The sequence below is a fragment of the Hibiscus syriacus genome, unplaced genomic scaffold (genome assembly GCF_006381635.1).
Source record: "Hibiscus syriacus cultivar Baekdansim isolate YM2019G1 unplaced genomic scaffold, ASM638163v2 tig00002025_pilon, whole genome shotgun sequence".
NCBI lineage: Eukaryota > Viridiplantae > Streptophyta > Magnoliopsida > Malvales > Malvaceae > Hibiscus > Hibiscus syriacus.
Genome location: NW_024061904.1, coordinates 20,822 through 44,483, shown reverse-complemented (window position 1 = coordinate 44,483; position 23,662 = coordinate 20,822). Strand labels below are relative to the sequence as shown.

At 32.8% G+C, this 23,662-nt stretch overlaps 3 protein-coding genes and 1 pseudogene across 3 annotated transcripts; 3 read left to right on the top strand and 1 right to left on the bottom strand.

Moving 5' to 3' along the window:
* The first annotated feature begins 1,960 nt into the window (after window positions 1-1,960).
* Window positions 1,961-5,609, top strand: LOC120137438 (probable pectate lyase 1). Its single transcript, XM_039153185.1, has 4 exons — window positions 1,961-2,162; window positions 2,442-2,495; window positions 2,978-3,043; window positions 4,117-5,609. The coding sequence occupies exons 1-4, from the start codon at window positions 2,065-2,067 to the stop codon at window positions 5,222-5,224; spliced, it is 1,326 nt and encodes a 441-aa protein (XP_039009116.1). The 5' UTR covers window positions 1,961-2,064; the 3' UTR covers window positions 5,225-5,609.
* A 1,616-nt stretch (window positions 5,610-7,225) lies between these two features.
* LOC120137448 lies at window positions 7,226-9,549 on the top strand (annotated as a pseudogene).
* Window positions 9,550-10,100: 551 nt separating this feature from the next.
* On the bottom strand, window positions 10,101-11,862 carry LOC120137471 (chalcone synthase 2). Its single transcript, XM_039153205.1, has 2 exons — window positions 11,649-11,862; window positions 10,101-11,248 (listed from the first exon to the last, which is right to left on the bottom strand). Exons 1-2 carry the CDS (start codon window positions 11,824-11,826, stop codon window positions 10,257-10,259), a joined length of 1,170 nt encoding a protein of 389 aa, XP_039009136.1. The 5' UTR covers window positions 11,827-11,862; the 3' UTR covers window positions 10,101-10,256.
* A 3,632-nt stretch (window positions 11,863-15,494) lies between these two features.
* On the top strand, window positions 15,495-16,257 carry LOC120137430 (S-protein homolog 6-like). Its single transcript, XM_039153182.1, has one exon. It carries the CDS (start codon window positions 15,572-15,574, stop codon window positions 16,097-16,099), a length of 528 nt encoding a protein of 175 aa, XP_039009113.1. The 5' UTR covers window positions 15,495-15,571; the 3' UTR covers window positions 16,100-16,257.
* Window positions 16,258-23,662: the final 7,405 nt, after the last annotated feature.

The window sequence follows — 23,662 nt, the reverse complement described above, 5'->3', positions numbered from 1 at the left end:
CAACTCCATTTGAACTTAAAAAATTAAGTTGAGTTTATGAAATTATAACTCAAAATCAATTTGAGTCGAGATTTTTTTACTCGAATTGAATTAAAAAATTAATTTTTTCTAATCGAATCGAATTTTGCTCACTCATAATGCCTACCTCAATGGTAACCAAACAAGGTGATAAATATTCCTTGCAAAATAATAAATAAATTTTAAATGTTGCTTAATTGTAGATATCATTTCGGTTGAGTGAACCCAGATTAATTCAATTCAGCACCGGTCTCAGGGCCTGAACTTTTATGAATGATGTGAATTTGTTACTTCAAATACAATAGAGTTAATCCCATAGATGGCCATTCTAATTTGATATTAAATTTTAAAATATTTTATATCCATACTCAAATGATGAATTCATTTTAAATTCATCCTTAAATTTTAAAATATTATATATCATTCCTTAAAGTATCAATATCATTCTATTTTAATTCTTCTATTAACATGTCATTAACTTTACTGATTAAAAATATATGTTGTTGAAAGTTTTGGGAATTTTTTAGAAGATCACATGTTCATCTCCTAGGACCTTCGAAAATATAATATATTTTATTAACTCGTAAATTTGATAAAACATTAACATAATAATCAAAATAGAATGATAATGATAATTTAAGGATTGATATAGATTATTTTAAAATTTATGGACCAAATTAAAATGAGGGTCATAATATGAAGTCTGATATAAATATTTTAAAGTTTAGAAACCAATTTAAAATAGGATTCAAGTTTAAGGATCTCATGTGCAATTTTCTCAATGTAATATTCTACTTTTATTTGCATGGGTTCCATTTATTATTCTTCTTAAAATTTTCTTTTCCCATTTCAATCCTAATCAGATAGGTCATAAATATTCATTGCCCAACACTTAAATAAGAGACAATGAAGTATATCCGAACTCATAATCCAATGAATATTACAATAGAAATGTTACCAGTTAAATTAATGTTTTATTTTTTATGTCCTTTTAATATTTTTTAAAAAATATTAGGTTTTAGAACTATCAAGTGATCTTAACGATTAAAATAATTTTAATTTTTAGAAGCTGGGTTCGAACAGATATGTCTACCGAGTATATATATGTCATTACTGATTAAGAATTTTTTTGAACACATACAATTTTGACTATTATAAAAAATGAAAAAAAGTATATATTATGTTTTAAATAGTTATAAGAAGGAATCTATTTCATGAAAAAAAACTAAAAGTTGTTTAAAAAATAGCTTAGAAAAAAATATATCAACCGGTGGGTGGGTACATATTAATAATTATTATCATATCTAACAGCCATGTGAAGATAGAGGAAATGGATACCAATTTCGTATCCTTTTAGTTGAATCTTGTTCGGAGTCAAAATTCCCTTCATTTTCTATGGCCGTGATTGACGCACACGTTATTTAGTAGCACCAAGACTATTTTTTTAAAATATTACAAGTTACTGTATTGGGAAATTAAATTGAATTCAACCCTTAAATGATTAGATAATTTTTAAAATATTTTTAATATAAATATTATTTAAAAATTAAGAAGTCTTTTTTTATCATTTGATTTGATCTAAGAAATGTTAATAATTAATAAATTCAGTTTATTTATTATGCTTAATTAAAACGATTTAATTAATGCCGCAAATTCAGCAGGAAACTATGACATTCTGCTCCCCCTCCCAATCTCCAGCCGTACGCCCGTAATATCTGACGTGGAATTACCCCAGGGATAAAATAGTGAAATTATAATTGTTTAATCGTGGTGAAATGGTTGGGAGACAGTTTGTGGCGGTTAGGTGACTTATTAGGTTATTTGGTTTGAAACGGCGTCGTCTTGATCTTTCTTTAATTATTATTTTAGTAGGTTTTTTTGTTCGTGGCTCTATAAGAGCCGTTTTCTTGGAGCTTGCACCCTGTCTCTCCCTGCGTCTCCTTCTTTTCCATTCATTGGCTCTTTTCTCTATCTCAGTTTTCCCTGTTTTATTTTTATTTTCCTCCAGTTTTTCTGATTGTCTGTTTGGATAGTGAGAAAGTTGCAATGACAGTTTCCAAGAAATGGGTCTTTGCTTCTTTAGCTGTTCTGTTTTTGTTTCTTACTGGAGCAACGGCCACTCTACGGACAAACGGATCTTCCAGGTCTCTCCATCTCTCTCTATCTTCATCTCTGCTTTAAGTCTTTCTCTCTGTAAATTTTCTTTTTTTTTCTATTGGGTTTGAGGTTTTTTCCTTCGAAATTGTAACCTACATTATGTCATTTTGTAGAGAAATAGAATCCAAATTATATAGAATTTTCATTGTCTAGATCTTGAAAAATCATATGGAAAATTAGTATCATTCTCGGAGGGGATGAAGTTTTCATTTTAATAACTTCATTACCAGATACCTTGAATCTCAATTTTTCATTTATTTTCACAGCAATGTGGAGACGGAGATGCAGCAGAGCTCAAAAAACTCAACAATGGCAGCTAGGTAAATGCATTGCAGATCTTAACCAACACTAGTTTTTTTTTCCTTTTCACTTTTGCCAATTTAGGTGCCGTTACTATTTGCCATCATCTCAGCCGTTCGTTTTGTCACCTTCGGTTCTTCTTGTGGTTAGACCGTTGGATCATGGTCTGTTTAACAATAAAAGAACGATCCAAGCCGTGGAGATCCAGATCCTTAGATCATAACTGTTTACTCAGATTCCTTCTTTTATTGTTTCGTTAGTTAACGAAATCCGGTCTAAGGGTCGAGCCGCGGTTCTGTTTCTCCCTCGAACTGCTTTTGCAATGGTCTTGGAGGACAGTAGAATAGATTCGAGTCTCTTTGAGCAGTGTACTTGCTGTCATCCATAGTGTAGTTTTGTACTCGCTTCTAAAAAGTGATACGTGTACGTTTACAGATTTTATTACATATTTTTATATAAACATATTGGAAATTATTAATTTAGACTTGGGTTGGGATTTCAGGTGGAATGAGCATGCGGTGGATGATCCAGAGGCCGTTGCAGCCGAGGTCCAGGCCAGCATCTACATGTGAGTCCTCTAATTTGTTCCATTTTTTATGGGAGTAGAAAAACACATTTTAAGAGTTACAAATTACATAGCGATGGAAACCTGATAGGAAGGAATCAATATCTCAAAATCAATCTATTTATTTAACGATTTAGGAGTATTCTTCATCTTAAAAATTCTGAATTCGATTCATTATATATATAAAAGTGTGCATATTATCAATAATTGAATTTTTAAAAAATAAATATTATCTTATAATTAAAAAAAAAACTCAAATCATTCATTTCCTTATCCGTTGATAATGACAATTTTATTTTACTGCATTGCATCCGTGTCTAATTGGCACACGGTCATTACAGTTCTTGTTACATCACGAGTCTATCCAATCCCATGCTAATGCTATCATTTCACTGCACGTGCTTGAAGGTCCAATGTTTCCTATTCTAAGAAATGCCCTAATGATACACTTTTTAGCTCTATTAACACACTAAAGTTTCATTGCACCGCATGACTATAATCTTATCTTGCTTAGTTCTCCCATAAATAATGACACCCCACTTTCCTATCTTTTATTTATTGTACATTCAAATTCTAAGGAAAAGTATGAACTAATCCATCTCAATGATTAAAGCATTATTATTATCTTTTAAATTTTTGAGTTCGGACACCATATATATATATATATAAAAGAGCATATGAACATTTTAAGTTGAAAGTCTTAATCAATTAGTATACTGTTTTCGCTCGAAACACTAATAAAGAACAAAATAGCCCAAGTGAAATTGTTTTCTGATATTATTGGTGTTTAACTTGGGCCATTTTTTCTTGTCCTTGGTGGTTGCTGCAAAAAGGACAAGCTAAAAGAGACAAACTGTCTCTTTCGGTTAAAATGAAAAGAACAGCATTTCCTAGCCGTTATATCTGCTATACCCTACCTTTACAACTGGGATTCTAAGGAGAAACTGTTATTATGGAAATTGGGGTTAATTTACCCCCACCGACAATCATTTACAAATTCTTAGACCGTAACAAATTATAATGTTTTAATGATTGTTGCTGTTAACATTCAATAATCTTAATGCAAATGATGGCAGGAACATTCGAAATGTGACTGAGAGGAGGGAGTTGGGGTACTTCTCCTGCGGAACTGGTAACCCCATTGATGACTGCTGGCGTTGTGACCCCAACTGGCAAAAGAACCGGAAGAGACTTGCCGACTGCAGCATCGGTTTCGGAAGGAACGCGATAGGTGGGCGTGATGGACGCTTCTATGTCGTCACTGACCCTAATGATGATGACCCTGTTAACCCCAAGCCCGGGACCTTGCGTCATGCTGTGATCCAGGAGCAGCCCCTTTGGGTTGTGTTCAAGAGGGACATGGTTATCAAGTTGAAGCAGGAGTTGCTTGTCAACAGCTTTAAGACCATCGATGGTCGTGGGGTGAATGTTCATATTGCTAACGGGGCATGTATCACCATCCAGTTCGTTACCAATGTGATTGTTCATGGTCTCCATATTCATGACTGTAAGCCCACAGGCAATGCCATGGTGAGAAGCTCACCCTCTCACTTCGGTTGGAGGACGATGGCCGACGGAGATGCGATTTCCATCTTTGGCTCGAGTCACATCTGGGTCGACCACAATTCTCTCTCTAATTGTGCCGATGGTCTTGTTGATGCTGTCATGGGGTCAACCGCCATTACCATCTCCAACAACCACATGACCCACCACAACGAGGTGATGTTGCTGGGTCACAGCGACTCTTACACAAGGGACAAGCAGATGCAAGTGACCATCGCCTACAACCATTTCGGAGAGGGGCTAGTACAGAGAATGCCAAGGTGTAGGCATGGGTATTTCCATGTGGTAAACAACGACTACACTCACTGGGAAATGTATGCCATTGGTGGAAGTGCAAATCCTACCATAAACAGCCAGGGTAACAGATACGCAGCTCCGACGAATCCATTCGCAAAGGAGGTGACCAAGAGGGTGGATACTGCTCAAGGCCAGTGGAAGAGCTGGAACTGGAGGTCAGAAGGGGACCTGCTTCTAAATGGTGCATATTTCACTCCGTCCGGTGCTGGAGCCTCAGCCAGCTATGCCAGGGCCTCAAGCTTGGGGGCCAAGTCCTCCGCCATGGTTGGGGCCATCACTTCCAATGCCGGTGCTCTACCCTGCCGCCGAGGCAGGCAATGCTAGTTAGCACCCAATCTCCTTTTCCATCATTCAAAAGGAAATTAAAAGCACTACCAACCAACCAAATATCCATATTCCCTATCTACCTGCATCATCACACATTTTGAGTCTAGTGTACATTTTTTTTACAGTCATTATTTTGTCAACCTTCCGCCTGCTTCAACTCAAGTATAAAAAAAAATGGTCTTAGAAGCAGGTACACAAGCGTTGTCCTGCGTCAATCTTGGTCTCTCTTCCTACACTTTTGTCTTTCGGGTTTATAGGTGAATTTTATTTTATTGCTTTCAAATTGTGCGTTGTCAAACAAGCAATAGTATAAATGTCAAAGTTTGGAGTTATTTAAAGACTTTTTTTACAGAGATGATGCAATAGTCAATAGCAGTGACGTTTTCCCTTTTATTACCTTTTTCGCTTTTCTTTTCTTTTCTTATTGGAAACGATCCTTTGTACTTTTTTTTATATTACTATTCTTATATTCATACCTTTCTTTTGCCTTTATTTTTTTTCACTTTTTGGTTCAGTAATTGTAGCGATTTTCGTTTTCAGTAAGCTGATGCTCACCTGGTTGTGTTGTTTCTCTGCCACTGCCAGCCAAGATTAATAATTCTTTCATGTGCTGTGCTCTCACTCACATTAACAGAAAGAAAGTCATCACTGATATAATGACTTGTTTTAGCTTTTGGTCGTTTTACCAAAATGATGCCAATTCCAACCGGTAGCTTTAAATGAGTTCAACCACTTTCTCCATTGTACCTTGTACTTCCCCCAAATAAAAGTTTGAAATTACAATTGCCTACATATATAATAATATCAGAGTGTTTGGCACAATAATAAGACACATCAGACTTACCTTTAAAATTAATTTATGTTCAAAACTTAGAAACTACATTAATGAGAGTGAAAGTAACCATCACGAATTCCAAATATAAATATTAAAATGATCCTAAATCATAGAGGAACATAAATAATAAAAATATACTTATATAAGGACTACCCTCTCGTTTCAGGGGGCAAAACTAATATGTAACATAATTCCTAATATTGTAATCAGTGGTAGTTTAAAACCCCAAACACCCAAAATCTCGCAAAACCGGATTCAATAGTAAGAAGTTTACTCTTTTTTTTAATAAATCCTAATCCTAATTCTACCTAGAGAGAGAAGAAGAATAAGAGAGAACTCTAAAGAGAAGGAATGGAAATATTCTTAGTGAGTCTAAAATTTAGGGAATAATATGAGAGAATAAAGATGAATAATTTGACTATCCGACCAGATGTACTTACTCTTGTAGAATTCCATTTAGTTAGAGAGCGAAAACAAGGATTGAATGAAAAATTATGTATTGGGTGTAATAAGTTGGTTGAAGTTGACCATTAAATGGCTAAAACATACTAAAGCGATGAGCTGCAATACCATAATTTAGATATTAAAAATGAGTTTAATGAATTAAAATATATCATTCTATCCAAAATTATTTTTTAAATAAATTTTGATAATTATATATTTTATACAATATGAGTCTAATAAAATCTAACATTAAATAAATAAAATTGTTATTTATATAATATATAAATTTAAAATGATAATATGTTAATAATATAATTAATAATTTGTAAAATTAAATAAAAAATTGCATATTAAAATAAAAAAAAAAATCAAAATTTAATAAAAATTCATATAAAAATTTAGAAGTCTATAATTATACTTTTGTCATGAAGCTAAAATCTTGAATGAACGTGATATATATATGGCCGAAAAGACCGTTGGAATTGGTAGCAGCCCAGTCCCCGGTTTGAAAATCTGTAAAAAAAAAAAAACCCCGCGTAATTCTCTCAAATCCTTGGTGAACCACCACAATTAACTACAATTACGCAAATTAATCATTTCATGTCCAAATCCCATCCACTCTTCTCTTTCTGTATTTTCATTTTCTATAGTCCGGGTGTTGAAGTTTTGCTTCTCAAAATTATAGGGTTAGGCTTTTTTTCTTCTTCTTTTATTCAGAGATGGGGCAACAGACGTTGATCTACAGCTTCGTCGCTCGTGGCACGGTTATCCTCGCTGAGTACACCGAGTTCACCGGTAACTTCACAAGCATCGCCGCTCAATGTCTCCAGAAGCTCCCCACTTCCAACAACAAGTTTACCTACAATTGCGATGGCCACACCTTCAATTACCTCGTTGAAAATGGATGCAGTAACCTTCTCTCTTTCCCTTCGCTTTTCTACCTTCTTTCTTTCCCTTTATCTGTACGTTGTTTTCCATTTGCTTCGTGTTATTCGATTGGTTTGACACCACCCAGTGGCGGATTTATTTTTTTCTCGGAGTATCAATTTTATGTTGGTAATATAGTGTGTTCATCCTAAAAAAATATTTCTAACTTCGTCACTCCGTCACTGTACCTCAAATTAGTGTGATGAACGGATTCTCTTATTTTTCGGTTGATTATTTAATGATTCAAATATGAACATCGACATGCGTTCTTGTTATTGCCACGTTTTGGATTTGGGATTTGTAGTTTTGTTTTACAGAAAGTGTTCTTGTTGGGTTTTTGTTGTTTTACATTTCTACTTTTTGGATTCTCTTTCTACGAGCTGTCGATGTTGATTTCCTTGATTTTCAATCATTCTATGTGTGCATATTCGTCTACTATTTACATTTGTTCGTTTGCGAGGATAGATTATTCGATTCACTTGAATGTTGGATATGCTCAGTAATGCTCCTTACGAAGAAAGAAGGTTTGCGGCCATTATTGTGTGGTTTTGATTCTTTTCATCATCATATAACATGCCCAACGTTCCTTACGTATACAAATGTGAGGTGAACGAAGGGGGGATATTCTTTACTTTTCTTCTTCTGTTTGAATAGACAATGTCTCATTATAAGCTTATCAACAGTTGGAATAGTTTTATTAATCTGGGATATAATATCGTGTTCTTTCTTTTTGAATGAAAGGGAGACCGAAACTAGTACATCAATGAGATGTGTCTAAATTGAGGTTAATGAAACATTTAGGGGGTCACTATTCTTTACAATTTACAAGGAGCATTATGAACTGAAGTATGCTTTATTTTGATTTTTGCTTCTATGCTTTTCCTTTTTCTCTACCGCTTTGGAAGCTGCATTTAATTGATATTTCCTATCCTTCTACGAATTTAAATGTCTGTCTTGTTGTTTTCATTTAAGCATGGGAATGTGTTGTGCATCTGGATTCACACTGATGACAGTACTTGCAAATGAGCTCTGTGCTGGTAGTTGTAGTACAAAATGTGTTCTTCAATGTAGAAAGTAGAGAATGATGTTGGGAAGCAAAGGGATTTTCTTAAGACATTACTACCATCAAACATGGAGAAAACTAAAAAGCACTTTCCATTCATTGTTAATAACGTGTTTTTCAACGTGTTTTTTCATGTTCATCTTTTCCATCAAGGGTCACATCCTGCAATTGTACCTCTTGATTAGGCATATCCAGGTCACTGTCTCGTGTACAATTGCCTCTGCATGCAGTTTTTCTTGCTTCCTTGTGGGTGCATGTACATGCAAATAATCAAGAAATGAGTGCTTATTTTCATATTTGGTTTTCTCTAATATATTTGGTGCTGCAGCCTACTGCGTGGTTGCTTCTGAATCTGCTGGCAGGCAAATTCCAATTGCATTTCTGGAAAGAATTAAGGAAGACTTCAGCAGGAGATGTGGTGGAGGGAAGGCTGCAAACACTATTCTAAGAGCCTGAATAAAGAACTTAGGTATTTCTCACTCTATGTTTCTTCCTATAGAATTATCCTTTTTACATTTGGTTGCCATGCTTAGCTCTTTATACATTATAGGTCCAAACTGAAGGAGCACATGCAATATTGTGCCGGACAACCGAGAAGATCAGCAAACTTGCCAAAGTGAAGGCTCAAATTTCCGAAGTCAAGGGTAATGCAGCTTCTGACTCTAGATGTTGTTTGTGTTCTGTACTTAGTAACATGTGCCTTTCTCCAGGTCCTTGACCGTGGTGAGAAGATCGAGTTGCTGGTCGATAAAACCGAAAACCTTCGCTCACAGGTTACTCCTATTCAAACTGCATTTCATGTGACTTTCTTGTATGGTTTCTTGATACCCTGGACTGCATGAAGCATCTAACTTGATATACCTAAGATGCTGCACAATTTGATGCATGTGACATGATCCTGAATTCCAGGCACAAGATTTCAGGAAACAATGGACTAATGTAAAAAGAAAGATGTGGCTTGAGAACATGAAGAAGAAATTGATTGTTTTCGGTATCGTTTTCTTGTTGGTTCTTATCGTTATCCCGTAGATCTGCCCTGGCTTCAAATGTTAGATCTGTCTGGATTTCCGTCCTACTGCTCTTGCTGCGTTGCTAAATGGGGTTGTCCTGACTCTCTTGATAGATTTGATCCATATTAATTCCCTTCATTTTTAGTGCACATGTGTCTCCTCCCCTTGCTAGCCGTTTAGGATAGGGAGAGGCTTTTGCATCTCGGTTGTCTGTATAGGATATGGTTTGATCTTACGGTAGATAAATATTTCTATCAATTATTTTCTTCTTTATGTTGTAAAGGAGAAATACTCGAATGCCTGGATATCCTATTCACCCTCTTTCAAATATTATTAAAACCAACCACATTATCTTTGAGTTTTACATTATTCAACTCAGACTTATTTACAGGACATGCATTTTACTTATGTTTACTATAGCCCAGACGATCACGTGTAATAATCCATACCATAAATAAGAAATGCATGGGCTAGTGGCATTGCTCGTGATGATGGTTGTTTGGTTATTATAGGAACATTGGCTCTTTCTCTATATTTAATTTAGAACTTTGAACGATCTTAGATGGAGTTCAAATAAAGGAGTTGGTTGTTCCATAATCGAAATTGATAGCAGTAGTATTTTATTTTCATCTGGTAACAAAAATAAAAGGAGTTTGACTCTTTCAAATAAACCACACAGCATTTTAAACAAACTGAAAAAGTAAAATAAAAATGCAAAGTGAAGTGGAACCAGGTTACATGATGATTTGTTCAAGCGACGATGCTGTGGAGCACCACAGTCTCAACGGTTAGGCCAGGTCCGAACCCAAACAAAACTCCCCACTCAAGCCCTTCTCCCGTGGTCTGAAGTCCTTCTTCCATTGATTTCTTTCTCATCTCATCCAAAATGAATAGCACACAAGCACTTGACATGTTGCCATACTCTGAAAGAACATGTCTCGTGGCTCGTAGCTTCTCGGGCTCGAGTGCTAACTTGGTTTCTACTTGGTCCAGTATGGCTGGACCACCAGGATGAGCTATCCAGAAAAGTGAGTTCCAATCGGATATGCCCAGAGGCTGAAATGCCTCAACCAAACTCTTTTCTATGTTCTTGGAAATAAGCCCCGGAACATCCTTCAGCAGGTGAAATGTGAGCCCAGCTTCACGGAGGTGACCATCAATGGCACCATCACTGTCCGGCAGTATCATTTGGGCCGCCGAGACTAGTTCGAACAAGGGCTTCTCTATTTCGGGCACCGGGTCTGCACCGATTATAACAGCAGCAGCACCATCACCAAACAATGCTTGGCCCACAAGACTGTCTAGGTGGGTGTCGGTAGGCCCACGGAAGGTAACAGCGGTAATCTCCGAGCACACGACGAGGACACGGGCACCTTTGTTGTTCTCAGCCAAGTCCTTGGCAACTCGAAGCACGGTGCCTCCGGCGAAGCAACCTTGTTGGTACATCATGAGGCGTTTAACGGAGGGGCGGAGGCCCAAGAGCTTGGTGAGTTGGTAGTCGGCCCCGGGCATGTCGACGCCACTGGTGGTGCAAAAGACAAGGTGAGTGATCTTAGACTTGGGCTGGCCCCATTCTTTAATGGCCTTGGTAGCTGCTTCTTTGCCTAGCTTTGGCACCTCAACCACCACCATGTTTTGCCTAGCATCTAGTGAAGGAGCCATGTATGCACATACATTGGGGTTCTCTTTCAGAATCTCTTCTGTTAGGTACATGTACCGCTTCTTAATCATGGATTTTTCACCTAATCACAATAAAAAAGTTTACACCATAACATAAAATTCTTCGTGCAACTTTGTGGCAAATGTTGTTAGCGTTATCTTATTTCAAGTTTGTGGCATTGTAGGAATTTGATTAATTGTTCCATCATATGCTTTTCTAGAAACAAGCTAACAAGATTTAATCTATTTTCAAGTCAAATTATATATGTACCATTAAACACCTTTCATGTTCATGCCAGAATCATGTATGAAACTCCAAATAACCTTAACTGTCTATATACGTAATCTTTAAACATCATGAGCATAGTTCAGCTCATTCATGTTGTTTTATAAATATATCTACGAGTTTAGAGTTTAAAATTTAGTATTTTAAATAAGATCCGATGAAAAGAAAATTATAAAAAAGAAAGAAAAGAAACCTACACATTCGCTTGAATTTCTCTTTGAGCTCAGTCATGTGCTCACTATTTGTGATACGGAAATAGTAATCAGGGTATGTGCTCTGATCAACACAATTTGGTGGAGTGGATGTGCCGATCGCCAGAATGGTGGCTGGCCCTTCAGCACGTTGTGCCTTACGAACTTCCTCGACTGTCACCATTTGTTTTCTGATGTACAAAAATGGGCTTAGAAGCCAATGGTGTCGGACTAAAGTGGTGCAGAGTTTTGGTCCTATAAATAAGATTAGGGCGCATGGGCTGAGGGTAGGTGACAGTCACGTGCGTAAGCCCCATAGCGAGCTGTTAAGAACGAGTGGCAATGGCGTTGGCACGTGATTTTGTTGCTTCCATCTATCCCTCAAACTTACATCGACCCTTCTTCCTTTCCAACCCTTCATATCCTCCACGTGTTTCTCGAAATTTGGTTGGTTCTTACTTACCACATCAACTCATCATTTAATTAAACCTACATTCATTTCCATTTATTGAGATTTGTATTACGTTGAATCAAATATATTCATAAATTCGATTTGAATTTTATTAAAGATCAATATTGTTACTAGAGTTGGTTCAAATGGTAAACAATATAATATCATTTAAGTATGTCTCGAATTTAAAATTTTGTGTATGTAGAAAATTCTCATTGAAAGACCCACTCACCAAAACTTTGTGTAAATGATTGTTTGATAAATTTAACAATGATTTTATAACTTTTTAATTGTTTTATTTCAAGTATCAATATATTTTTTCGATAAAATACATAGTATGTTTCTAAACTATGATCAAATGAACTTTCAAAAGTTATATAATAATTGTTAAATTTATCAAATTATTAAAAAAAATTCATCACGGCGTTGCAAAATGATCATTAAAATTATTGAATTATTACAAAAATATTTTATATTTTACAATTTTTAAAAATTTAGTAATCTAAATGATTATTTGATCATAGTTTAGGGTTTTCTCTTCTACTTTATCTTATATCTTATATTTTATATTAATATGAGGTGATTATAATGTAATCTTGTAGACCAAATCTCTAGAAAACACAATATTCACTTTTATCACTAATCATTTATATTTTTTATTTTAAACAGTGAAATAGACGTTAAAAGATGAAGATAGGATTGAACAAGTATTTATTAAATTTTATTTGATCATACCCAATTCGACCAAAATTCATGAATTACTCTACGTTCAACCTTGAAAAGAGCGTGAGCATAATTTTGGCACAAAATGCGGAAGCTATTAGCGTCAAGATCGCAAGCATGATCACAGAAAAATATGAACGCGGAATGGGGATTGACGGCTCAAATGAGATCATTGCATGGGGAAACAGTTCGGAAACCAAGCTTTTATCACCTATATTGATTCTTTAAATTATATTTATCCTTTGATAACAGAAAGCTTAAGTTATAATCTGAACTATTTTTACTATTAATAAGATTAATCTAAATTTTATTACTTTAATTTCATTAGAAAAACATTTCTTAAATAAAATTATTTTATAATAAATAAAAAGAGATAAAGTTTAACCAACAACCACTTGGATCGGTGGGAGGAGGCATTGAATTTCTTAAACAATGTTAGATGTTCGAGTTATGATGATTGTGAATGGAACAAACTGGATTGGAAGGTCACTCTCGTAATGTATCGTTTGGTGCGTGAGTGCTTCTTCAACCAAGCTGTTCATACATATACGAATAGGACTTTTACTGTTTCTTATCCTGAAGGTTGCAGCGCCAGAAAGCATTACTAAATTTTGATATATTAGCTTTTGCACTGTACTATATAAAATAGTAATGAAAGTGGTAATCATATAAAAATTGCTTTTAAGCGATGTATTGTCAATTTGGGACTTTACATTTTACTACTTAAATTTAATTTATGTTTTGTGACATTGGACTTTGGTTTTTTATCATTTATTTGCTGAATTTTGATGATTGATATGTGTGCATTGCATGATGTGTTTGATGATTAGTGTTAGTTCTGTTCAAGAGTAAGTTCAGACATGCCATATGAATAGATATGTTAAATCTTGACATTTTGTGGTTTGGTTAGTATGAACAAGGTACAAAACACGAAAGTAGTATGCTAAAAGTTGTTATAATAGATAAACGATCTTAAGTAACAAATATGACTGTAGGAGTTCACAAAAAGTAAATTTTTATATATAACAACTTTGAATTCCTAAATTGGCTCGAATATTAATTTTATATTGTAAAATATGACTGCGATGTGCGTTGATGTATTTGTGACGATTCAAGTATATGTATTATCTGCAGAAGTAATTGTGTATGATTTTAGCTCAAAATTACATATTCAACTTGTATTTTTTTAATTTTTCAAAAAAAAAAAATCAAGTGCAAAGTATCGATCTCTTAACTACTAAAATTAGAATGATTATTTACTTTTGGGAAATGATGGATCTCTTTCTTGAAAGACTAATTCCTATGTTTTGAAAACACATATGAATGCTTTAAAGTGGTATTTTAAGCCTTCAAAGTTGGTTTTAAGTCTTTGGTACTTAAGTAAGTGATGTTATATAAAATAGTCCTCAGATTTTCAAGATGAAAGTGGAAATAAAGTTTAACCCGAATGAAGTTTACTTTTCAACAGTGAAATTACAATACAATTGAAGTGTTTTGACAATTTCTATTTTTATTTTTATTTTTTTGGTACAAGAATCTTAGAGTAAAAAAGTATTGCAAACAAGTTTCGGGAGACAAAACTATAAAAGAAAAGGTAACCAATGATATTGCAAAGTGGTGTTTTCATCTTGGAGTATTGCTGATGCGACAACTCGCACCTGGCTCTTTGTTTTCACACCATTTTTTTTGGTCTATTGTCCCATTTGGCAACAATGAAGGCAAAAGAAAACAGACAAATTGATTTGACTCCAGCATGCTTTCATTCCATTTTGCTTTTAATAATCCTACAAATAAATAATTTATTTTAAAATTAATAAAAAACAAATATGCATGTATAAAATGAATGTTTCAAATTAATAAAATTCAATTTGAATCTATCTAATTATATCAAATAGTTAAAATATTTTACTTTTTAAATGATATGAAGTGATTAAAAGGTACTAACCGTTCAGATGCACACATATTTTGTAAACTCACCTATTTGAATTTTGATCCTCTAGCACACCCGTCCTTCTATAATGTGACTAGGGATGAACTAGGAGGAGGCGGTCGCCCTCCTAAAAATTTCAAATTTTTATATATTTTAGATATTTTCTTTGTATTTTCTACTGAAGATATGTTTTTGTCCCCTCTAAAATTTTATAAGTTCTCTACTTCTTAAAATTTTATAAGTTCATCCCTCCTAACATAAAATCATGTGTCATTCTTTGCTGACGACCCCGAATTTTGAGGGGGCCACACTTTAGAAAAATGTCAAAATTTTACTTTTAAGGGTGTTAGGAGAATGACACTTTTTAAATAAAATATCACGATTATAGAGTTATTTTGTGACATGATCTTAGTTTCATATGTTTATTTTTTTATTTTGTAAAAAAACAATTGTAATATGATAAAATTTGATATTTTATAATTATGTTTTATTATTAAATATTTTACGAGTCTCATTTTAAAAGTAGTATAGGATCTACACATCTTTTGGTATGAACATGTCTTCTAGCGAGAACAAACTTTTTGAATTTTATAAAGATAACATTTTCTCTAAACACTGATGATATTCAATGAGTTTATTAATTAAAATATTTTAAAATAATATAATAGAAAATAGAATGAAAAGGTGGTCACCAAGGTTTTAAAGGGAATAAATCCAAGTTTACCTGATAATGCGTGGGCAAATTTTATATATATGTATGTAGGACGAATTACCATAGAGAGGCCATCTTAGGTCTGTTAAGGGAATAAAAGTTGGCATATAGGCATGCTAGTATCAATGGGGATTCCAATAAAGCCTCTTACTGCTTTAGAATTGAGGTGGTGGTCGTTGAAGAAGAGGGTTCAGCACCATTATTCTGCTAACATGAAGATTTCCACACGTTTTCTGCTAATGCTTTTTGTTGCTTTGGGCCTCATCTTCATCTCCGTGCATCAACCAGGGCACTTTTTCGGCATGGAGTTCGAGGTTCGAGTGATCAATGGCTTCTCCAACAACTCATCGCTTCCTTTGGTGATCTGGTGCATATCACAGCAGGATGGGGACATGGGTGGGCGTGCCCTCCAGGAAGGTGACGATTACGGGTGGCGACTCAAGACCAATATCTGGGGCAATTCTCATTACTTGTGTACCATGAAATGGGACGCCAAGAGGAGGAGTTTCGATGCGTTTAAGGTCCCTAGAGACAGTCAAAGATGTGCTCCTCTTAACAGATGTTCATGGCTGGTTAAAGAGGACGGGTTCTACTTCAGCAGTGACGAAGTCAACTGGAAGAAAGACTTTTCCTGGTATTGAGTTTTGCATGTGCGCCTTGTGTTTAAAGATAGAAACCACATCTTGTCTGTCCATGTAAAACAAAAGTTTTGCTGTTTCTTTTTCGCTATTGCTATATGAGCGCTACAGTTTTGTCCATTCAAATCTTAATGGTGGGCTTCGCCGCGAGGGAAAAAGAGTGAAATATGGTTCAATTCCAAGGCATGCGCATGCCTTATGGAAGCTTAAGATTTCCCATTTGAATATCAATTTTCACTACTTATAATCTTTACTTCTTTCACTAAAAGAGAAAAAATGCTCAAATTTTGTAGTACCATTGTTGTACTATCTTTCCTTTCTTTGATTAATATAGAGTGGTTATAAAGTAATATATATTCGAAAGACTTTCAACTGAAGTATTTAATAATAAACGCTCAAATACCCTTTTAAACGTCGTGTTCAAATCCGAAACCTTTATAAATAACAATTATTCATTAACCATTAAAGTCACTTAGTTTTGTACAATCTTCCTTATCGGTATTGTCAAGGGCATGAAACTCCCATAAGACAATAAAATAAAAGAATAGAATAAAAGGTTAAGGGAGAATATAATCATGGTCCGTCCATGGTGATTAACAATTAGGTAGCTAACCTTATTAGCAGCTATTAAGTGGAAAGAAAGTAATATTGGTAAGACAAAATCATGCTAAAAGGATAATAATAACCTTATCTTTGAATTTATGTCAGTGCCAGTATATCAATCATAAGTTGATGGGAATAGATAATAAAAAAGATAATTAAACTGCCCAGATGACCAATAACATCTTTGGTGAAGCAGATTTTTTTAGTTTGACAGAGCACCTTGTTTATGCAGGAGAATCATAAAATACAAGTGCCCAAAGATTTATAGGGAAGGGATTGAATATTATATTGCAAAGCAACCTTTGTTTGGTAGTAAAACTTTTTATCTCCAACTTTTAGTTTTGGTTTTTCATATATATTATCGCTGCACTGTCCTCACTAGTTGTCGTGGGTCTACTAATGATTTTAGATCCACTCATTTAAAATATAAAAATGAAATGTTTCTTTTCATCAACAGTTTACAGCAACAATCGTCTAAAGTCTAATTTATTAACTGATCTCAATCATTTATGTAAATATTATTTTTTTTATATTTTGATTTCAAAATAATTAAGACAGTAGGGTATGTGTACCTTATTAATGACTAAAAATATAAATAAATATTATTTTATAATTATTAAAAAATAACGATCGCCGAAAGTTTAAAATGCAAGATAGTAAGTTATGCTCTAAAATACTATACATTTGTATCAAAGTTCCCCTTTATATTTGAGTGTGACTTGCATGTTATTAAGCTCTCCAATTGATAATATAAAATAACTTTGGAAGTGAGATTTCTATTTATTTTATTTCATATAGAACCTTGGAAGTACTTTCCTAAATGCCACTTGTATACTTGATGCACGAATAATTAATTATAATTAACATCCATTAATAAATTCATTAATGATAATTTAGGAAATTAAAATATTTTACTCTTGAATATATACTTTTTATTATAAATCTAGGATGAATGCAAAATAATATCTATTTAAAGACTCTAAAATCTTTTGATAATGAATGTTCATATCGTTTAATTACTTATATCGCTTAATTCATGATTGATTAACATTTTTAACCGATGACAGTGTGTAATTTATTATATACTTGTATTGATTTTCTCGCTGACAGTTCTAATCAGTACAATCTTTTAAGATCAACTACCACTTGAATTCAGCTTTGATAAAATATAATAACAACTCCTTTAATTACTTGTATAGTAGAATTCATGATTAACACCTTTAACCGGTGATAACACATAGTTTATTATACTTGTACTGATTTTCACGCTAACAGTTCAATTAATACATTTCTGTAGGATAACTACCATTTGAATTCAGCTTTGATAAAATATAATAACAACTTGATTATTGAGATAGTGCCCAAAGCACAAACTTTGGGAGATCCTACAGTTCCTAGTTTTGTCGATCTTCCGTTCGAGCATGGTGGCTTGAACAATAATAACAGATTTCCACCTCAATAAAAGTACAATCAGAAGAAAAACTTTTAATAAAAAATTTCAAACTGTCATCTACTGATTGATATACAGTAAAAATCAAATAAATTTAATATTATATTTTTAATGTGTCTCCATATAATTTTTAATCTAAATATATTATCTCATGCACCACATATGGCATATAGAGTGTCTCATATCCTCTCATACTCTAAAAAAATCAAAAAGTTGTCAAAATTACCTCACTAAATGGATTTAGATTTATTCAAATTTCAAACACGAATTCTAATGTTTAAAAGACAGTTTTAAGTCGCATAATATTATTTAGATGCTTGGGCACTACGGGCGGATGTATATAACTTTCTAGGAGAGTAATTATATCTCTATTATTTTGAGAAAAATATTAAATTTAGTTTAATTTGTTAATAGTGATCAGAAAATAAAAAGAAACTATATATCTATTTTTTAAAATTAAATATTAAAATTTTGTACCCATTTTTTAATTTCTAAATTTGCACCGTTGGATACCTCACTTGTCATATATGTCCTATATGTATTATGACATTATGACATCATGGGTTTGAACTCTACTATGAGAGAAATACTTATTTAGCTTGATGGACTCTTGTTACATCGTCTAATTGGTTACTAGTTTTTACGAACCTTTTTTATGATAAGAAAATAGTAATATTTTGAAGTTTTTATAGTAGTTTGAAGTAATTATGAAGTAGTATTTTTTTTTAAATTTTCTTAATCTTTCAACAATATACACATTTTACAGACACAATTAGTTAAACCCATAACTTATAAAAAGAATAACCTTCGTAAATAAAATAATACTAAATTCATCGAAGATTATATGGTTAGTTGATCGAGGAATGATATTTTTTTAAATGTCAAAATTTTCTAAAACATGTAATGTTTTAATGCTTTTAAACTTAAAAGAATATTTTCAATCAAACATGAATAGAATGGTTTTGAACAAACAAGAACGCTTTGCTAATTCTTACCCGACCTGACCTTGCAATTTACCTTCAACAACTTCAAAAAAAAAAAAAACAAGAAGGAACTATTAAATAATTTTTCCCCTTCAAAAAGACAACATTAAATTGTATATAGCCGTAAAGTTGATCTTACATGTTTAGGCCGGTAATGCGTTTTTGCCTCTCCAAAACCTGAAACAGTAAATGATGACTTGCTGATAGCAGCAAGTGCGAGTCTATTACCAATATAAAATTATGCAGCAACTTGTCCAATTTGAACTTGTCCTGTCCAATTTGAACTTGTCCTGTCCAATTTGAGCTTGTCCTTTCCTCTTGATTTAATTCAAACTGATTTACTTTTCCGAAATTCAGTGATTCTACTTAGGTATTAAAATAATACATGTAAATATAAAAAATTAATTATGACGAGTCGCAGTTGTCATACTAAAGCATAAAAAAGAACATTTTTTCAAAGAAAAAACTTAGTTTTAAAATAAAGGAAGGAATTGTAAATATTGAAATTCTCTCGTCCATTGGATGTTATCTATTAAATGTATATGTATGAACCGAATGAACTAAGCTTCAAGTTCTATTACTTTATTAAATATTTAGTATTCAAGTAAAAGTACTTTTGTAAGCATCATATGGCTAATACCATAACTAAAAAAAGCTACTTTTTTGCAATAAAAAGAAGAAGAAGAAGAAGAAGAAGCTAGTTTTAACTCATGACTTCTCTTTATAAAAGTTTTCTTTTTGTTCAATCATATAAAAATTTGATTGTTTCAATTTCGATAATTGAAATTTAAAATCTTACGTTTTGGTCACTTAGTTTACCAATTAGTTATAATTTGATTACTGAACAGTTAACTCATGTTAAATTAATGATGTGATCGGTTATCAAAAATTTAAGTTCTAATTTGATCTCTGACTTTGACAATATTAATCACAAGAAGAAGAAACTGAACATAATTCCAAAACTGAGTGGTAAAATTCTCAAACATACTAGGTTTCTTTAATCTTAAAATTGGGGAAATGATAATAATAGTATAAATCATTTTGGGTTTGAATGTGATAGAGAAATGAAGAAGAATGAGAAGAACTTATGTTTGAGAATCCAATTGAAGTTTGTAATTATGCAAATAAGGGAAGTGACTTTTCTTCCACCATCAAGACTTTCTCTTCTGAACCCCAGTGATGAGAGATGGAAACTTATGGACGACATAATTCATTGACTGTCGATCTAAAAGAGGAAATAAGGGTTAAAATTATAGCTTCTCAAATGACTCGAACAAGAAAAAATATACACATGTATTTTGATACTTATTAAACAACTTGGTATTATGAAAATTAAAGTAATAATGAGGTCTACAAATGATAAATTAAATTAAGGTCAAGTGGTTACCGTAATGGACATGCCAAATCAAGATCTCTCTAAAAATAAGCACTTGTTGCAATTTGCAATTCATGAAACAGATATTTGTACTTATTGTGGGCCAACCCAACTTGGATTCAACCCAACATAGAAAACAAACAACATTGAGAAATAATCCCCATATCTTTTGCTTGATCTTCTATTTTTCTTTCTTCTAAACAACCTTAAGTTATCATTTTTAGCATCGGTAACGACACAACAAACGTAAATGTTATTTTCTTTGGTGCTCCACAAAATAAAACAACTAAATAAATAAATCAATGAAGTGTCGCGTTCAAGTTTTCAAAATTAAGCTTCGCGACAAATTATAGGATTAATCATCTTTATAGTAAATAAATGTTTTCAATAAAAAATTGAAAATAATAAAGAACCGTTAAAGATATCAACGTTATTATATTCAAGGTTCTCTAGTAGTAGTGATATGAAATTAGGTATTCGAATGAGTTTCAAGTTAGGTTAACTAAATCAGGTACAAGTTATGTCAGATCATTTCAATAGTTCAACTTGAGTCGGATCGGATTTGAGTCATTGTCAAGTTGGTTTCAAATTAGTTTGGGTTCAGATTGGATTAATTTTAGGTTGGGTCAATATTAGTTTAAGTCAAAACAATTTATGTCGAATTAGTTAAATATCAAGTTAATTCAAATTCGAATGGGCTTTAGGTCATGTCGTTGGTGGATCAAATTTAGGTCGGATAAAATCATGTTGATTTTGAGCGAGTTTCGTCGAAAATCAATCTTAAGCGAAAAAAGAAGAGTGAAATATGAACATTTTAGTACCAATCTTACAACGAAAAATGACCAATGATGGGTAGTGATTGGCCGTTGATGGAAGTCGAAAAAGTACAATGTCAAAAATGGATATGTTTAAAAGTAAATAAAAACGGTGAAAAGAAGATGAAATATCATGGATTCAAACTAAACCATAAAGTTTAAGAACAAAATTCTTTAAACCTACTTAGAAGGTACTAACTTTGAAATAAAAATTCAAATACCGAGAAAATATATAATTTAATAAAAAATAAATTATAAGAAAAATTCATTTACCGTAAACAAAAACTATGAACTTTATTTTTTTTATCTTTTATTAAAATCAAACTAATTACTAAGATTAAAATATATTTTAATTGAAATGACTAATTTTTTCTTCCTTTTGACTACTATAATCTTTTTAATTATATATATACTTTGAAGAACATTTTTCTGACAAATTGATTTTCGAAACTTTGCTTTCGTTTTGTGTTTCGGAAATTTATTTTTCAGTTAATGAAGTTAGATTTTGGATTCACATATGGTAAAGCCAAAGGTTCAACCTTCAACTCTTTGTTTATCTTGGAATGTGGTCGAAAAAAAGCTGTAAAACGGAATTCAGAATTGAAAAGCATAATAAAAGACAAAAACATATGACTAAATCCGCCAAAACAAGCATACATATTCACTTCAGGCAGACAACGTACTATGAATTTTAAGAAGTGATACATTATCTTATATACGTATAGTACCTTAATCAGAATACATATTCAATTGGGTATACTTTCACTAAATCAGAGCCTTTTCACGATCTACAGCCGCAATGGTACCAACATGATCCAAACCACAATATACATGTAATCAGTGACCAATCAGAAAGTTAGAATTGACGGACTCACCTAAATTAGAATTTGAGTGGCTACCTATGCGCCAAGATTATAAATTGATTTTAGAGTTTCATTAAAACAAATATAATTAATCAACCAACCAATGCTCCTTACAAATTTACGTTAGAAAACAATAAATTAATTGAATAAATTTGATGTGATTTATAATAAGTCATATCACTTTGTGAATATACTTATTAATAATAAGTTATCTCACTTGATGAATAGACTTATTTCTTGATTTAAAATTACATCCACTCAATTATATCTATTAGTTTTTCAACAAATCTCTTTATCAAATTGTCTTAACTCTTCACCAAAAGATTAAGGCATTTTGATTAATTTCCTCTCTACTCTATATAGGTTAGTTGAGGCACAATTTGAGACATAACATAGAAATTCGAAACAGGGAAATACTCAGAAAAATTACATGTTCCTAAATTCTAATTTTGCATTTATTTTGTTTTGTTGAGTTCAATAATAATATTCACTTATTATTTTATTTCTCGGATTAACATTTTATATAATAAAGTACAATTACATGTACAGGAGGTTTGCAATAAGGGCGAGCGACGTACGAAGAAAACTCTATAGCCGAATGGAAAAGAGAGAATGGTGGTGGTAAGATGTGTGATTTGAAGCAATGGATTGTGGTCAGTTGAAAGGTGGACGAGGCATAGTCGAAGGAGAGTGAAGGACGGAGGGTGTCTGGGTGATGACATCATACTTTTAGATAGTACATGACTGAGGGTTAATGAATTATGATACGAGGAGATGACTGGAAGTACAACAGGCAATTAAGTATCCAAAAAATAAAAGGTACAACAGGCAATTTCAAGGTAGGAGTGAACAATTGTAACACCTGGCCCGAAAACTAAACTCGGGATAAAAATATCACATGAGTAATCATGATTCATGACTTATGAATTTTAGTTTCAAATAAAAATTTTAAATCGGCAACCTATACAACCTAGTTACATGACTATTCACATAGTCACTTATATCACATAGTAATTTTATGAATTAGGCAGCTAATTTTCATGATTAAAATAAGGGTATGAGGAATTCATAATGGGTTCGTTTCAAGTTATATGGGTTGGGGATTTGTTAAACCAAATGCAGTGTGGGGCTAAGATCAGAATCGTAAAAGCCATAGAGGCTGACATGTTGGAGGCAAAAAGAGGAAAAGCACTAGACTATCCGCGTCGGCATTTGGCGTTTTAGGGCTTTATCATTTATCAAAGAGGTTGAATTGGAATACATAATATAATTTAATATTATTTTATGGGTTAGGATCTATTTACACAATATAAATTCTTTTAATTTTGTACAGATTTAGGATTGTTGTTGGATAAGTGGAAATAGATAACTAAGATTAATTCATTTTTTTCCGGTGAATATATTCTCATTTCCTATTGTTAATTTCTATAATTATTTTAACTCATCCAACTATCCTAAATCTATGTAAAACTAAAAA

Bases quoted from the DNA above. Each gene is read 5' to 3' on its own strand.
- LOC120137471 (XM_039153205.1), bottom strand. From the start codon at position 11,826: ATGGTGACAGTCGAGGAAGTTCGTAAGGCACAACGTGCTGAAGGGCCA. The intron at 11,249-11,648 runs GTAGGTTTCTTT...TATTGTGATTAG, and splicing joins AGAGAAATTCAAGCGAATGT to GTGAAAAATCCATGATTAAG.
- LOC120137438 (XM_039153185.1), top strand. From the start codon at position 2,065: ATGACAGTTTCCAAGAAATGGGTCTTTGCTTCTTTAGCTGTTCTGTTT. The intron at 2,163-2,441 runs GTCTCTCCATCT...TTATTTTCACAG, and splicing joins CGGACAAACGGATCTTCCAG to CAATGTGGAGACGGAGATGC. The intron at 3,044-4,116 runs GTGAGTCCTCTA...AAATGATGGCAG, and splicing joins GTCCAGGCCAGCATCTACAT to GAACATTCGAAATGTGACTG.
- LOC120137430 (XM_039153182.1), top strand. From the start codon at position 15,572: ATGCTAGTATCAATGGGGATTCCAATAAAGCCTCTTACTGCTTTAGAA.